General features: G+C 38.0%; 2 protein-coding genes across 3 annotated transcripts in view; both read left to right on the top strand.

Annotated features, from left to right (window-relative positions):
* The first annotated feature begins 8,624 nt into the window (after positions 1 to 8,624).
* Positions 8,625 to 18,722, top strand: part of ak4 (adenylate kinase 4) — a 439,278-nt gene continuing 429,180 nt past the window's right edge. Inside the window, exons 1-5 of one of the 2 annotated variants that reach the window (XR_009925434.1) lie at positions 8,625 to 8,766; positions 9,813 to 9,932; positions 11,995 to 12,167; positions 12,854 to 12,972; positions 13,192 to 13,849. Coding sequence is in view for 1 of the 2 variants with exons in the window: in XM_062424541.1 (XP_062280525.1) it covers positions 8,625 to 8,766; positions 9,813 to 9,932; positions 11,995 to 12,167; positions 12,854 to 12,972; positions 13,192 to 13,318 (681 nt within the window). In the remaining variant the exon portion in view is untranslated. Of the gene's footprint in view, positions 8,767 to 9,812; positions 9,933 to 11,994; positions 12,168 to 12,853; positions 12,973 to 13,191; positions 14,978 to 18,722 lie in introns of those variants that run through there. The other variant, XM_062424541.1, reaches the window with a different exon arrangement.
* The window catches only part of dnajc6 (DnaJ (Hsp40) homolog, subfamily C, member 6), a 42,727-nt gene continuing 40,102 nt past the window's right edge, over positions 16,098 to 18,722 (top strand). Inside the window, exon 1 of the mRNA XM_062423933.1 lies at positions 16,098 to 16,346. The gene's annotated coding sequence lies outside the window, so the exon portion shown is untranslated. The remainder of the gene's footprint in view (positions 16,347 to 18,722) is intronic.

The raw sequence follows: 18,722 nt of genomic DNA, 5'->3' as shown, positions 1-18,722 counted from the left end.
GACCTCAGATGTAAACCCCCCCCTAAACTGTAACAGATTACAGTTACCTTTATTTGGTAATTAAATTACGTAACAGCATTACAGTGGGTACGGGCGGGTGCAGGTTCACAAAACGTGACCAGTGCAGGACTCTTCACTTTTCACACAGCTACATAGTGGGGACTTACCTTCCATTTGGGTGGTCCCGATTAGATAACTTTATTAATACCCAAAGGTGGTTTGGTTGCCCATGCACAGTGACATTTAACAAAATAAACACAACTCAGACAGGCAACAAAAAATAATATATCATACACATTACTGTGGAAAAGTTAGGCACTTTAGATGTTTAGATTGTGATGCAATGCCATCAGGGAGGCATTTGATTGATCCACAACTCATCCTGCAGCATGACACAACCTCAACCATACAGCCAGGGGTCTTTAGCAACCGGAAGAACAAGTATTCCTACAACAGATGGAATGCCCCCCCACAGAGCCCTAAGCGCAACATCATCATGTCAGTTTGAGATTACATGAAGAGGCAGTTGTGATTGAGATGCCTAAATCCACAGAGGAACTGTGGCAAGTTCTCCAACATCGGGAACAACCTGTATGCCAAATACCTTAAAGAACTGTATGCAGGAGTACCAAGGAGAACTGGTACTGTTTTAAATGCAAAGTGTGGTCAAACTATTGATAGGTTTCTTCAGTTTACTGAACTTGAAGAATGAAGTTAATTGATATGGCATCCCCACTTTACATTTAGTGCCAACAACTTTTGCACAGGACTTCCACAACAGCAGTAACATAAAGAGAAACAAAAACATATTCCCAGAGGACACTAGTGTCGCACACAAACCACTCAATTAAAAGACAATGTAAATACAAGTGATCAACTAATAAATGAAGGCTATGAATAAGGATGTGCAGCTGAAAACAAGACCAACAAAACATCCAAATAAATATGAAATCAAACCTAATCAAAATACAGTATATACATACCGTTATATTATTAGACTAAATATCCTATATTGTTGTATTAGTATTATTATTATGCATACATTGATGCATTCATGTGTAAGCTGTACTGTACTTTATTGCTGCATCTGATAGAGGTGGAACTGATTTGAACAACATTATATATATAGAGAAGCCGGCTGCCTCAAGATTGTACTTAAGTACACTTAAATAAATGTTCCACATTTCACAATAATGAATCAAACCAATTATAGAACTGATTAATGAACCTGTTAACCATCTCCTTATCATCAGCAGTAATGCTGTTATTTCAATGTATAATAGCCACTGCCCAGCACAACTCGTTTTCTTTTCCCTGCATGTTTTTCATTGCTGGGGTTTTGTTTTGTTTTGTTAATTGGTTATTTTAGTTTGGGGTTGGAGATTACAGGTAGTCCAGTTTTCGGTTTTCTTTTGCTTTTCCTTTATGATAGTTTAGAGGGAATAGCTGGGTGTGACGGCCCACTGCGTGGCTGGCCCAGTGATTTCCCTTTCTTAGTTTATTTCAGCTGGGATTTCCATCCTCTTTTTGTTGATACTTTGTTTGAATTCTACTGTTCGATTTAAATAAACTTTTGTTTCATTTAGAACTCTTGTGTCTGAGCGTCCTTTTAAATATGTTAAGCCCTCTCTGCGAGCTTATATGTTAGGGGGTCCGTAACATATCTGTAACACTATAACAGCATGAGGAAAAATAACCTTAAAACACTGTTATATCAATATGAACCTTTGTATGAGGAAACACTTTAAACCTGTTGATTTTCAATGAGACTTTGAGATCCAATGCTTTCCTTTTTTCTATTGTAAATCGATACATTTGTCATTTGACAAACATCATCTCAAAAGGTCTGATCCTCACCACTTAGTACCAGGCCAACAAGAAAGGAGACATAAGATATTAAGATAAGACTTAGAGGGTAAGGATTGGAGTTAAGCATGTCTTTATATCTGTGGTTAGAGTAAATCCCCAGGGAATTCATATACTTAAATACAGTTATGCACAACCTGTAAACACCACATCAGGGAGGACTGCTGTTATTCATCTTCATCATTCAGAGCTGTGTTTGAGCTATGAGAAAACATCTTGTGATAGTGTTTACAAAACCCCACAATATGCAGTCATAGCTTGTGCTTGTCATTACCAGAGCTGGGTCCCCATCTCTTGCTCATTTGCATAACTGTCCTTTTGGATGTGGCTGTTTACTGGAAACTTTGAGTGTACTCCAAAGGCTGAGCTACAGTGATACCAATATCTTAAATGTGTGTTTGGGCATTAAATAATCATTCACTCAGAACTGTATATCAAATGCTATGGGATTATGTTCCAACTTGGGTAATATACAAATGTTTGCATTTTAGGGTTGCGAATAGAATTTTTTAAATTATTGATTCTTTCTGCCGAATCATTTGGTCTATAAAACATAGGGAAAAAAGTGAAAAATTACCTACATTTCCTAAAGCCCAAAGTGATGTCATCAAATATTTTGTCCAGCAAACAGTCCAATCCCCAAAGATACCCAATTTAATATGATGTTAAAAACAATGAAAAGTATCAAATTTGAGAAGCTTGAACTAGATAATGTTTGACATTTTGCTTGAAAAGGTAAGGGAAATCACCAAGCTTATAATAAATAAGTCAACAATTCTATCCTTATTATAATTAGGAATAAGTGAAGAGCACCCTCTAGGTGATCACAAAACAAATGATTTTCCCAACTAACAGTAGTCAAAAGATCAAATAAAGAGACTGAGTGGCTTTGTGTAAATATTGACAGACTTCATGGTTTATTAACAACATATCTGTGATAAAAATGGCTGTGTGAAATAGACGGGTTATACATCACTCATGATCATAAGGAATGTATTGAATTCCTGAGCTGGTACATTCCAGTGAAATAAGATGAATAGTTAGCCAATTTACAACACTATAACAGAGATTTAGTTAGATATATTTGTTCTTTCACTCCCTTTTTTGAGCAACCATCACTGTGGATTGCTAAACAACAGCTGGTCTATAAGCACAAAATGGCATCACTGCTGCTTACAGCTGATAGTAAGTGACTTGGTCTATTGTTTCAACCGCCTGGGGAAAAGACAGGGAGCTGTGTTGATAAAAAGGGAAAACTACCGTCTTCCTGCACTGAAAGAACACGGACATGAGGCTTCTGTAAGACAAACAGAGTAGGTGGTTCCCAGTTGTCACATACAGCCTTTCATTAAAGGAAGTGAGAAAGAAATTCCCCATGATAAAGACAATAGTTTATTAGACTAGTGTGAAAATCCGTTGGCTTAGGATCATTGAGCTCTGTAAATTCACCCTCATTTGGCTTTTGATCGAAGCAGTATTTTATAATCAACATCTTTACCACAAAGTCACTAGATATCGCACAGTGAGTCAGAAAAACATGTCAATCAAGTCAAGTTGAGTAGTTTGAGGTTAGAGTGAGACAAAAACATTATATGTATCATGACTCTGAGGGGAATTCCACAGTAAGAAGCTACATTATGTACCCTTTGAGGCAAACATACTAAGGACAGGTGCAGAGTGACCTGTGGTTTATCAGACATGACTCAAAGAGTGCTATATTATTCAAAACAGTGTTCTGTGAAAGTATGATTCATTTCAGTTTAATGACATCACCAGTCACAGTAAAAATGTCCTTTGATCTGTGAAATACTGATATTAAATATTGAAAATTACCTTGACAATCACCAAAACAACAATGACTTAGCATTTCATACCAAAACGGAGACAGTAGCTGTCCCTGGAGTTAAGTAATGTCTAAAAACTGTTTAACTACATAGTAATGGAACAAGGAATTAGTCTCTTTTTGTGTTATCAAAACCCAAATTTGGCCATATCTTTAAGCTATAACCTAAACTGATGACAAATGAGAAATACATTTGTTTTAACCATTAAGATAGACATTATTAAGGTTTCATATTTGGATTACACAATAGGGCAGAGCTGTAAACTTCCTATGTAGACTTAAAACTATTCCAATGTTAAGTATTTTAGCTCCCTCTGTTGACAACAATGTGGATCCTTCATATTGACTATCTTGCACTTCAGCCATTGTTTCTACCAATAGGTAAATGTTGATCCACACCCTTATTACCTGATAAAGTAACACATATTTTGCCTTAAAATGTTATTTATAAAGTTTTGGAGTCATCAGGTTTGACTATAAACAAGTCACAAAACAGGAAGGGAATGTGGAAAGTTTGCTTTGGATGGTTTATGTGATGTGCATTAGCTTTGATGCTTAATGGAGTTTAATAGGTCATGCTATGAAGAGACCTATGTAATAATGAGCTAAATTAAAATTTAAAATTCATATCAGATGCAACTCTAATGTTGTAAATGTTTCTGTTTTGTTACAGTATACTTCACAGCTGAAACTGATTTAAGGACCACTGAATTTTCCACAGCACAGACAAATAAAAGAACATGAGCATTTAATAAAAAAAAAAGATATCACTTTATTTGTCATAATATAAATACATGAGTACTGAGGACAATAATAAATTACAGGTTAATGTTTCTTGTAGCCTACTTTAATACACAACAGATAAACAGTTTTGTAACAGAGCATAATATACTGACACATTGAACCAGGGACAAAAATTTATTAAAAAAGAGCACATTTACAGGCATCTAAAAGAGCTTTTTTTTGGTTTACTCACGTTTCTCCGCATGCTCTTTCGTCCTCTTTCTTGTTCGCCGAATGTGCTTCGATCCGCTGCATTAGTGTCAAGTTGGCAGCCATCCTTCAGTTATCACAGTACTGTACCTTCGATGGGGACAGCATCAGCACTGTGATAACTGAACCAGGGCAGCCCGTCAAATCTAGCAGTCTGAGACTTTGCTCCATCTGTCATCCAACCATAATTAGTGTGCCATAGGTCAATAGGTGTGCAGAAAAAGTTTTTTCTTTTGCATTTATAGCAACTTATTTGGTAGTATCTCAAACAAATCATATGTAAAACATCCAGTATTTTATTTGTTTTCTGTAATTTTCAAGTAGCATACCGTATTTTGATAGGTGAATCTACTGAGTAAGCCAGTTGTGCAACCAAACAATCCTTTATTTGAAGACATTCGTTTTTAAAATATCCTTCCCACCAGTGGTCACAACAGGACATCTTTTGCCAACTAACACGGGACTCGGACACAATACTCAATACTCAATACTCGGGACACAAGTAAAAATAACTAGCTCATTTGAACCCTTTGTGAGAACATGAAGAAAATGGAAAAAAGTGGTAATGTTAAAATGGTTCTTAAGTTTGAATTGTTCCAAAAAATCTTAACTAAACAGGTTTCCTTGATACTACTTAGTCAGGCTAAGATATTGTATCTGTTTATGTAGGCTTTTATGTGTACATGATAAGTTTCACTATTTGTCCAATCAAAGTGGTGCAATTATTGATTATCTCTTGCAAATGACAGACTCTATTGTCCATTATGTGATGGAAAAAAGGTTTTATGGATGTGATGATGCATGAAAACTCAATAGTATTTCTTAACTTACAAAACTAAGTTGTATGATCCTTTTTTAAATCACCAAATAATTCAGATAAAAAACATTATCTTCTGGTGAGGCCAAAAGGAAATCCATACGACATATGATTTATGTGCTACAAAATCAAACTCATTATGTTCACTGAACAGTTTTTTATAGTTCATAATCATATTCATGCAATCTCTTGCCTACCTGTGAACAGGGGTGAGCAGTTAATAATGTACAAGCGTGCACATGCGGAACTTGAACTGAACTCAGTGACCTACTGCATGTGAATTTGGCGACAGCAAACAACATGGACAGAGGAGGAGGGTGTTTGCTTTTCACCTTTTGTGCATTTTGTAAATGTAACTATTATGTATTTTGAATAATGCTGCACAGAGGGCTCATATTATAAAACAAGTAGTAGTACAAAGATTTATTTTCCCCCTATCCTCTAGCACTGGTGGAGACAAACTACTGCATATTATTATCATTATTGTTTTTATACCAACCACAAGGCCGAGTGACGTCAGACTTGTTATGATTCTCCTCGCGGGCTCCGCCCCCCGGGGCGCGAGAAACCTCTCTAGCAGTCCGGTCGCGTCGCTGGCGCTGGCCGACGTCGCGGCTCCTCCTCCTCCTCTCCAGTGAGTCCGCCCTCTGCACTTCATGTAAACAACTCCATTAGCCCCGCTACACAGGGCACTGGCCAAAAATGTTCGTGTCAGACGTGGATATAGCAAAGCAACATGTGCAAAAAACTAAACAGGGCGGAGGACAAACACATGTAGCACGCAACGTTTACTGTCATCGGTGATCATATAATCATCTCTGTGACGAAAGCACATCCATATTGCAATATCCCCTCAATGTAAATAATTAGGGAATGGCTTGTAGACCTCAAACTGTGAGCGTTTCAATACACTCATCAATGGCTGCGATAAACTGGTGCTGAGGAACAAGGACAACAGCGATAACTGAAACAAGAAAGGTGCTTCTGTTTGTTGCTTCTTTCTACAAATAAACAAAAGTTAAACAACACCGTTATTTATGGTATTACATAATATCATACATACCTGCTCTAGGGGGGCTCAACGTGCTCTTTGAAACGCGACTAAAGGCTAAATATAAGTGCAATGTTCGCACTGAATATTGTGCAGCCAAACGTTAACGCCCCAGCATTGCATACACACCCCTTTTCTGGGTAAAAACAAACAGCATGCTGTAGGATCCAAATATAAACATTTATTTTTAATTACATTCTGTCCGTATTAGATGCAGATATTAGGATCACTTACCTGTAATTTTCCCGTTGAATGCCCCGTGTTTACATGAATATTTTTAATGACGCAGCAAGACCACACAGAGCAACGTGATTGTCGCCATTTTTTGTTGTTATTGAATTCTCCGAAGCCATGTGACAAAATGATCATGGTTTTAAAAACAGGCTTCCGGGTGTGGAGATAAAAATTAGTTGCGTTAGGCTAAAAAATGATAATCTTCCGAGTTGTTTGTCTGATGGATTAGTCTGGGTTACTCCACTGACTGAAGACTGAAGGCTGTGCGCAATACTTGACAGCTCAGGGACGCGCTGCCGCCGCCGTATGGCTCGCAACAAGTACTCCTCCCGTCCGCAAATGTTGTGCGGAATGACAGCGACTCATGTGCTTCTGTGCGCCTGTTGCCAGGAGTGCACAAGCATAAGAAAAACACACAAACTAGAAGTAATAATATATATATATATATATATATATATATATACCTATACGTGAGAGGGACGCTGTCAACAAGTGGTGGAATCCAAAAATAGCCCACTATACCCAATTAGTAATAACAAAACTATCTTATTCATTACAGAACTGAGTCTCTTTATTTACATTTTTTTTAAGAAAATGTGGCCTTACAATAAGCTAAATCAATCATCAATATTGTAATTATACTCAGACAAGCCTTATTCTCCTTTTTCTTTTTTTAAATGAGTGACGTTGCTTTAGAAAATCCCAGTGACAAGCCTCAACATGGAGACTTACTGGAAGTCAGATGATCTGATTTTTCATGAAATTCTTGGCAGTAGCAAGACAAACAACTTTTTATATTTGCCCATGAGTCAGATTTTTGTCTTGAGGAATAACTTCAAGTGGTAACTAAGGGGGTGACTAAGGTAGAAAAAGGGCGGAAGGAAGAAGAAAACCTTATTCACATAAAGGCATTCCCTGAAAATATGTTGCAATAGGGTTTATTTTTATTTCATTCTCTTGCTGGCATTGCATTTTTGCTTGCCAGAAGCTGACATGCTAATCCCTCTCTAATTATGAGTTATGACTGTCATAAATTCTAAAAACAAAAAACAATAAAAACGCCCTCTTGTTGTTGTTGTTCTGCTTCAGACAGACGGTCATATAGATAGATAGATAGATAGATAGATAGATAGATAGATAGATAGATAGATAGATAGATAGATAGATAGATAGATAGATAGATAGATAGATAGATAGATAGATAGATAGATAGATAGATAGATAGATAGATAGACAACCTTTAGATAACCTGGAGATAACCTGGTTCTCCAGTGAAACTATGTGCGTGTAAAATATGCATATTTCCTTCTCTTATAAAAAAATACAAAACAAAATAAGTCAGTGACTCACAGTTACAGATTACATGAGTATATCAGTATTGTATATAAAACTACAGTAACCAGATCACACCGCGAATCAACCATCCGCATTTTTTCTGGATGATGTGCGCAGAAAAAATAGGGCGTTGTGGAGACGCTCTCATTCATTCGCAGAGAAAAGTCTGTGTTCTTAAAGACGCAGACGGGCGTAATGTATCCATAACGGGGCCGAGAAAAGAAAAAAAAGGAAAAGGGCGTTTTGACTCGGTTTGAGTAACAGAGCAGGATAGCCCAAATGCGCGCAGAGAGTGGGCTCTGCGTAAAAATCCGAAGACTCCAGAAATAAACTGGAATTTACTTTGGCAATAAATTCTCAGACCTGTATTATCGCTCATGCGTGCAACTGACTGAGAGTATTTAATTCGTCCTCTCGCACACGAACAGGAAAAACTAACCTTTTTGCATCCCGGAGGTTGTAGCAGCCTGTTTTTTGAGGAAGACATGGCCAAGTTATTCCGAGCTGCTATCATGGGTCCTCCAGGATCAGGGAAAGGAACGATATCCAAGAGGATTGCGCAAAGCTTTGGCCTGCAATATCTGTCCAGTGGCCACTATTTACGAGAGAGCATAGCAGCAAATACAGGTAGGATACAGTTGTTCATCTGCAGCAGCATGGACGTCAATATTGTGTTTTCAACAGGAAGAACTGCAGAAAAAAGTTGCTAGAAACTCGTATGCAATGCTGCATGCGTAAATGTGACGATTCCTCTGTTTTCTGCTGCCAGTATTATTATAATTCTCAAAAAAGCTAATCATAGCTAAATAATAATAATTGTTATGAAAGTAAAAATTATGAATACGACAAAAGTAAGCTATCTGCTCCACAGTTGTTTCCTAGAAGCCCGTTTGACTATAAATCTCCATCCATTTATCCACACACCAGAGCACGAGACATTTGGATGACAGTAAACCTTATTTCTGTCTTTTTGATTTCAACCCAGTGTAGAGATTTCAGATCTGTTCAGCGACACAATGCTTCAGTGTTAGTCCATGTAAAGCCTCGAATTAAGGCTTTCATTAATATTATGTGTCTTAGATTAGATCAAAACATTGATGGCGTCTCTTTTAACTTCCTCATTATTGCTGCACAACTGGAGTCCATTTGATGTCCAGCATGTGTCAAGCTCATACACACTGATAATAAAATTGGAGTTAAGTTCAGAGAGCTTAAGTAAAAACATGTGTGCATTTTTTTTCTTTTGGCTATTGAAAATCATTTTCAGGAATGATAAACTAGTAAATTCAATATGTGTTTAGTGAATGAACGACTTGGCATGGATATTCATTAAATAATCCATATCGGGCTCCAGAGTTTCCAGTTACATTTTAAGTTAATTTTCCCTTTCAAAAAGGGACAATAGCCTCTCTTTGCTTTCACTCATTGAAGTGTTGGAGTACAGATGACATCTGAAAGTGCAGTTAAAGCAGGAAGTGTGGCTTTGCAGTGACAATTTTCAAACTTTTCATAATCTCTGGTCAGATAGTTTTACATTAATAATGTTTTGAAGTTGTAATTGGACAGCATTTTATCAAGGCCCTCTCCAGACTTGTTATAGAACTTCTGAAGAAGGAAGCAGAAGTGGACATGCATTGTCAATATTTACCTGTTGTTTACCTGTTATGTATCAGAGGCAGGTGTGTTAGTGAAGACCCACGTAGAGAGAGGCATGCTGGTGCCTGACCATGTGATGACCAGACTGATGCTGCCCAGACTGGAACAACTGAACAGCCACAGTTGGCTTTTGGATGGTGAGAAAAAAATATTGCTTTTGTTTTTATTATAGTTCATGCTTGGTACTTGATTCCACTGATGTAACAGAGTACCCCAGCAGGAACCTCCAACTTCTGCCTTGATTATCTATCATGAGGGAATCTGTTTTTCATAATGCAGTGTCATGGCCAGTTGTGGGAATTGCGAGCCACCCCTTGAATCTGACTGGCCACTTCAGGTGCCACCCCCAAAATCGCAAGACCGATGTTAAAGGCAGAGCCATCAAGAAAGCATGTTTTACACTTTTGCATTTATAGAATTATGGCCTCCAAAGTTCCATATGTAGTGTGTCCTTTACTTGAGCCTGTGGAATAAGGAAATGGAAAAATACACTGAACATTATCCTACAGTGCATCTGTGAATAATTAGTACTCTGGAGTATTGAATACCTCGACCGGTTTGGGGTAGAGAGGAGAGAGAGGAAGGATAGGAGAGAGAAGCACATTGAAAATCAACATTGAAGTTAGTGTTTAGTTAGGACGTTATGATGTTATTTAGTAACATATTTAGTTTGAGCACATTAGTAACTTGTGTGAGAGCCGGGGAGGACAACATTATCACTGCAGATGATTGTGGCTTTTTCAAGGTTAAATATTATCTATCGTTGAGCGAGCGGCCAAACATGAAACAAACTGATTGGTTTACACAGGTTTAAACCTGATCAGTAAGGCCAAACATGAAACAAACTGATTGGTTTACACAGGTTTAAACCTGATCAGTAAACAAATAGTTTTCGTTTAGCAAGAGAATCCATGGCATCCATTCCAAGGTTGCGTACACACACAGACACAGACACACACACACACACACACACAAACACACACACACACACACACACACACACACACACACACACACACACACACACACACACACACACACACACACACACACACACACACACACACACACACACACTCTAAAACAGGAGAATGTACATTAAAACTCTCTTTGAGAGCTACCTCCAGCCATGCTGAAGTGTCCTTGAGCAAGGCATTGAATAACTATTACCTCAAGTGTTCTGGAGATCACTTTGACCTCTGACTTCCTCATAGAGTAGGGCAAGATGAAATAGTTTTCCTGTAGAGATTGGGGCAGGTTAATCAAATAAATAATCCAATCTAAAATATATAAAAGTAGAATAAAAGACTACACTACCAGCAGTGGTAATACTTCTTCTCTCTGTCTACTATTGTTTTTAGCCACAACAGCAGTGTGGCTCTTTAGAGGTGACAATGTTGGTCAGACTGAAACATCTTAACGACTACTGGATGGATTGCCATAAAAGTTGGGGCTGGTGATATCCATTGTGCCCAAAGGATGAATCTTATTGACTTTGGTTGTCCCTGATCTTCCACCAGCAGGTCACATGTGTCATTTATCCAGTGAATATCTACTAGATGAATGGGCACACTTTTTTTTTTTTTTTTTTTACAGACAGTCATGTTTCCTGACTCTGGTGACCCCTTGACTTTTCCTCCAGCGCCACCAGGAGGTTCACATTTTTGGTTATGTTTAAAATGTCTTGACAACTATTGATTGGATTGCCATGAAATCTGGTGCATTTATGTTTCTTAAAATGAATTATAATAGCTTTGATGTTCCTCTTGTCTTTTTATCTAAAGACTAAACTGTATATGGAGTATATAGAATTAGGACACAGTGTTAGGCCATATTCAGACCAAATCAGGCGGCATGGGGGACTGCCGCAGTTTTGAGCAGAGGTTTGGACTTGTTTATTTATGCCCTAGAATATGAGTGCTGCGAAACAAACAGAAAATATCATTTTCGCCACACCACCTTATTTGGTCTGAATACAGCCTTACTCTTCTTGTTACTACCGGTGGTCCACCCAGGTGAATAATGGAGAGCATTGCTTTTTACGTAACATAATTTAGTTATGATGTTATGGCTACAGACCATCACAACGATAGTCAGAACTTGAAATATGTATTCAATGCAGGTTTACATAAATAAACAGCTAATACTGGATAATGATGGCCTCACAGCATCCCATTCCTTCCACTACATGTTTTCTAGGTTTTCCACGGACACTCTCACAGGCCCTGGCCCTAAACAATTTGTATCAGCTTGACTTGGTCATCAGCCTCAACATCCCTTATGAGACTTTGAGGGAGAGACTGAGTGACCGTTGGATTCACCCAGGCAGTGGCAGAGTCTACAACATGGGCTTCAACCCACCACAAGTGCAGGTCTGAAAGTCTTAGTTTATAAGTGGAATGAGATGTGACAGTAGAGTTACAGTGCTTCAAAGTTTTTCTCCTTGTCATTTAGAAATATTTATTGCCCCTTGGGGACAACTTTTTCCTTTCTAGTTTCTCCCCCAGAGGATTTGTGTCATGTGATTTGAGGCTGGTATGGGTTTAATGTCTTGCCTCAGAAGGGTGGATGCTTGTCATAACGAGAGATTGGAACCAGATGGGGGACAAATCCCTTGTTCAAATCATCACCTTCTGCAAAACCAAGCTGTTTGTTACTGCACTTGCACTGCCACAATTTACTAATTAACTATTTCAAAATTCTTAGCTTACTCAACTCCTGAGAGCTGTTTAGCAGCATTTTTTCCTTTATTGTATAGTATACAGAAAAGAAGACAAGAAGAATGGATGAGGTCTCATGTAACATAGAAGGCAGTTCGAATCAGGATACAACTGGGATACAAAAAATCACCTTGGAATCTGTATTGCACTTTATATCTTTATATAATACAAGTGCCATGATTATTGATATTGACTATAGATAATGCATCAATCTGCAGCGTGATTTATTGTGTTCAAATGAGTTGTTAACTGTTTTGTTATGTGTTGTAGTCTCCTCTGTTATAAGATTTCCGAGCACTGCGTGTTTTGCATTTGTGACATTGTTGTGCCTTCCTCAGAGTAAGGATGACATCACTGGGGAGCCACTGATTCAGCATGATGATGACAAGCCAGAAGCCCTGATGGCCAGACTGAGACACTACAAAGATGTGGCCAAGCCTGTCATAGACTTGTACAAGTCAGTAAATGCTTCCCTTTCCGATACCAAGTATTTGAGTATTTATTCAACAGTGATATTATATTCCTTCCAACCATTTTCTCAAAGCACACCTTAACTTTGATGTATTTTGTTCAGGCATCAACTATTATGTAACAAAAGATTTGTATGATGATAGTCTTTCTTAACATTTCGCAACTACAATAATTAACTTAGTTGTGCTCTTATTTCTTCACTCAGGTCACAAGGAATCCTGCATTCATTTTCTGGTACAGAAACAGATCGGATTTGGCCTTATATCAATTCTCTTCTCAGCACCAAGATGCACACACAGCCGTTAGATGCCTGCCAATCTCAGACACCCTGACACGACTCAGAATGAAAAGACCACAGGGAAACATCTAGAGAGAGAAAGTGATGATGGGTAATGTTCCTACATGCTGGACTTGGCTATTAGATTCCTCATTAACAGCAGGATTTAGAGAAATGGACAAGGACACTGAAACGTAGTCATCCACTTTGTTTTGGATATCATAAAATGCTTTTTTACTTTTATTTGAAGAGCTTTATGATTGTGTTGATTTCTGCATTACCATAGTAACGTGTTAGGATCCTAGTAGCAAATAGCAAAACTGATCATCTTGGTGAATCATGATTATTACAGAAGCAGTCAACGATTCTTTACAAATTTGGATGTTTATTTGCGGCTGTCTGTAACATACACTGAATATAAACCACAGCTCCTTCAAGAGAGGTGTGGCAAAACCAAAGGTTAAAAGCAAAAAGCAAAAAATTATATATTATAGAGAACGAAATATTCCCTTCACAGTACAGCTCTCCAGTACTAAGATTTCATTCATTATGAACCAGTGACAGAGGGGTATGTTAGCACCAAAAAGTCTCTCAGAGAACCAGTTTTTAAATATTTGGCTTTATCAGCTTGGTGTTTCTAGAATATATTCATTACAATTTGCACTATATAAACTGCTATTCTTTACTTTTTGTGCTGGAATGCTGCAGAATGCTATGCAGTCTTTCTTAGACTGGTACAAGCAGCCTTCACAGTCACTCTGTGGCTGCGATGAAGGCCGATGCACATAATATAGAGTGCCTATAAAGTTGTAACATTCCTTTAAATATAGATGTGGTTGCCTTGAAATTTTGAACTTCAAAATGCCAGAGATTGTTGTTTATATGATGTAATGTTACATATAAGTGAGACCATTTTTCAGGTTGTTTGAATGTATAAATCATTGTTGCAGGATGAACAACTTGTTTAATTTCATTGTTTTAAAGAAATTTTTTTTCTAAATATGGTCAATTAAAGATAAAAGATTGTCAACCAATAGAAACAAAATGTGACTTTGCATTTCACACTCACTAGTGACCAACCTGTGCAATAAAGACCAACAAATACGTTTTAATTGTATTTTCCAGCTCTTTTAATACTGGCCAAGTACAATTCAGAAGTTTTTTTTAGCACCTTTATTCATTATGAAGAAACAGACACTAATTGCCCATAACTAACACACCACATCAAGTACAACATTACCAATGTTTCTAATCTAATTTGTGGTATCAAGTTTTTCTTCTTTTGGTGGGTTATTTGTTTTCTAGATACTAGGGATAGAGATACTAGTTTTACAAACTGAACCTTTGAAACAATTTTGAGTTGACTTGGCTATCACAGACGTGAAGATAGGGACACCAAATATACCAAAAAGAAGCACCATGACTGTTTCAAACATTCATATTTCTGTTACAGAAACTTAGATAAGATGTCTATGTATGCAAAATGTCAGCAAATTGTTCATGCTCTTGATGGAAGTATGAAGTTGAAGTTACAGGTGATTTACACTTTGTTTTTGTAGTGAAGTGCAGAATGATCCCTGAATGCCCAGACTTTGTTGTTGAATTAATGGGTGTGTGATGTGAATGTGACCACACCTCCCTGCTGATTTTTTTGTATATACAATGCTGTCCAAACGTGTTACATTCCAAGAAGAATAAAACATTTTTCATCATGTTTACTTTGACTCCTTTGTATGTGATTCCATAGTAATCCCACGGTTGTAGAGCAACATGCACACACCTGCAGTGAATAATTACTGTGACTAAAGATCAGAAAATATTTTGTGGGCACTGATTTGATGCATTAGGGTGCAGATAGTCATTATTGTTCCATAGCTGCTGTTAACACTTTTTCTCAGTGTAAGTATACTGTAAGCAAGAGGGCAGTGTAACCACAAAAAGCCAAACATGAAACTTTGGCATTAATGTTAAGTGTTTATGTTTTAAACAATACAACTCTTCCTCTCTTTCCAGCAAACACAAACGTATTGGATGCTCCTCCCCTCTTTGCACCTTGATCTTTCATATGATGTGAGAAAAACAGGAAGCAGCAGGAGGGGTGTGCAAACGTGCTCTGGAAACCAAAGCAAAGGTGGATTTTCTTAGTACGCCCTGAAAAACATGCGGCTCTCCTGTCTAATCCTCTCAGATCTGTAAATAAACTCCATGTGCATTAGACTCTGTGTGACAGCCCCGCACTGTGACGGATTACACAGTCTCATCTGCCGTGTTTACCTTTGACAGAAGGTGCAGCGCGGTATTGTGCATGCTTGAACCATGATGCAGATTTATAGATGAGGAACAGCATTTCCAGCGGAATAACAAATACATTATTATTATACCAGTAAAATGTCAGCATATGTGATGTTGCATTTCAGGGTTTTTTAATCGCCTTTTTTATCATATAGCTAGGGACCTTTTAAAGGGTGCTCAGTCGTGATTTTGTGATCAGATATTTAATCCCCACAACAATTCTTGCATTATTCGTGTTCCTAATGCCACCTGTAGTGATTTCTGTAGTCTGCATTTTTCTCATATGAATAAAAGCTTTTCCTCAGCATCTTTTTCTACATGAGGAGATTACATTGAGCCCGTTTCAAAAATCCACCCCTGGTTTTACCAAGCTGGTTCAGCCACAGTGACAGTGCCTGCAGGATACACTGAGCGGCGCAGTTTCAACTGTACAGATCCATAAACATCCACACTACCTCCAGCTGACTCGCTTACACTCAGCCACATCTTCTACAGATCTACCAGTCGCTATCGCGGGACCTTGTTTGTTGCTCATATGCCAAAAATGTGATTATATGATGATGCTGTAGCTTGGTGCTGCCTCTGAAATTTTACTGACAGGTATTCTGGGAGCTACCGGGGAATTCCTTTAAGACTGAAAGTCCCATAGGACGTTTAATGCTTTGACCTTTGACTGGCAGCGAATGACAAATCAAAGGTCGGTATCGGAGAGAGGAGCCGGAGTTCAAAGCGCATCTCCACTACGGCACAAGACGGCGCTCCCGGGAGAATGGTAGACAGCGCACTGAAAGGTAAAGTCATACTGGGCTGTCTATTTCTTCTCATTTGATGTGTTTCATGAGCTTAGATGCGTTATTTGACTGTGTCTCTCCTGTAACCAGGCAGAGCATCATGATGTGTGTGTATTTGGGATGTTACATAATAGCAGGTTACCTCTGAAAACACTTCCCTCCTGTAGTGCATCTCTCTGCTCGGTGGAGGTTTGCATCAACATGCACCTGTTCCAGGGGGGAACCTTCTGTTTGTCCTCACTTGATAGTCAAATCAATATTAAGTCACAAACCTGTCTGGGCCTCTATTTGGAGATATGCGCACCCCAGCATTAATGACATCATTTGGGTTATTTTTGGGTGTCGACTATGTGTAATGATACATTTGATCTTTTATGTAGAACCAGTGCTGATGTTGCTTTAATCTTATGACAGCTTATTACATCCACTGGACTGGATTGAATGAACAGTAGCCTATGGAGGCTGTCACTTCAGATGGATTTTTTTTCTGTGTCAGCTGATGATTTCGGTAACGGCATTTCAGGACACCCATTAAAAGCGCATAGCATCCCGTCAAATCATGTTTACGGGCCACATTTCAAGAAGCCAAATACTAGAGATAGAATATTGTCCCAGCGTCACGATATTTGAATGACAAGGTTTTTGTATCTTCATCATAAATATGATCAAAGTCATCATCTTCATCATCATCCATGACTGGCTGTATGTTGAGAGAGGACAGCTCCTCTCGTATTGTCCAATAGCGCGCCGTCACATCATCACTGGCGTCATGCATGTCACGTGAACAGCTTAACACAGCTTGGTGTGGCGTCCTGTTCTGATCATTTGCCACTGAGTCACCTTTTGCCGTAGAGTCGGGGATGTAGTGTGCATACATCACGTGTAAGGCATTAAAAACTGGTCAGACAGACAGAATTTTAATGCAGAGAATTGCACTATTAAATTATGCCATTTGTAAATTAGGATGCATTGCAAGTAGGTGTATCAGGGGTTAAAGATATTTTATGGTTAAAGGAACAGGTGGGGAATCTGTGTCTTTCTTAGCATCATTTTAACATGTGATCATTCAGTTTTCAGCCCCTAAAAAGTAGGCAATCTGCCAGTTTAGTGTTAGTGAAAAACCAATACAGCATTGGTGCAATTTTAGGCTGGAGGTGTATATGCACTGTTTCCATCAGAGAACAAGAATCCTTGGATTGGATTACAGGATGTAAAACTCGCAGATTTACAGCCATACAGCCACAGACTCAAGTCCACTGTCATGTGAGTCCTATAGCTGATCCAGCAGATTCCTGGATTCTGCTTTAACCCTCATGGGGATAATCATTAATCCTCTATCAAGTCTTGAGAATGATTGTAGAGGCCAACGTGAAAAAAAGGTATGGCTCCTTAAAAGACAAGAGACCAGAGTTAGTATGATGTTATAGCAGTATCATAAAACAGTGAATATAGAATTAAGCATTGAATTAAAAGGCCTTTTTGGAATTCTTAAAAGATCAAAGTCAGTCTATTTATATAGCACATTTGAAAAACAACTAGTGTTGACCAAAGTGCTTTACAGAGCTCTAGTGTCCGTGATACTAGTACAGATCACTAAGGCAAGTGCTGCTCTAGCTTTATTGTCGGCATTTATTTTTATGCAATGGTTGCATCAATATCAAACCAGGTAAACCAGAATCCACAATACTACACCTCGCCTCAACTGAAGTCATGCATCAGTAACGGTTTTGATGATCCATTAATCGTTTTTATCATCATCGTCATTTTTCAAGCAAAATGCCAAACATTTGATGGTTCCAGCTTCTCATGTGTGACGATTTGCTGTATGTTCTTATTTACTATAAAATAAAAATCTTAACATTTTAGGTTCTTAGTCAAACACCAAAAAAAAAAATTGAAGACATTACTGTAGCCTCTGAGAAATGGTGAATCCAATTCTTTCACTATTTAAAAAAACAGAATCATAGACTAAATGATTTATCAGCACATTAATAAATAATGAAAGTAATCAATAGCTGCAACTTCACTGTTTATAAATGCAATGTTTCTGTGATTGGAAGGTTTTATTTTCTTAGATTTTAGATTTTTCTTCACACATAAACAGCAGCGAAAAAACTAGATAACACAGATGAAACAGATGTAACAGGACAGCTTAAAAATGCCACAGGCTCATACAATTGACTTCCCCTCAACTTATAACAAGAGAAACAATACTAAACTAACAAGTACAACAACATTTTGCAAAATTTAAAGAACATAAATGACATGTTAAGTGTTTTAAAAGAAAGGAGTGAAAATGGTCTTCCTAATTTCCCAGAGCCCAAAGTGCTTATTTTGTCCAACCAAGAGTGTAAAATCCAAAAATATTTAGTTTAC

This window comes from Scomber scombrus, chromosome 8, assembly GCF_963691925.1.
Source record: "Scomber scombrus chromosome 8, fScoSco1.1, whole genome shotgun sequence".
NCBI classification, from domain to species: domain Eukaryota; kingdom Metazoa; phylum Chordata; class Actinopteri; order Scombriformes; family Scombridae; genus Scomber; species Scomber scombrus.
This window is presented reverse-complemented; position numbering and strand designations above follow the sequence as displayed.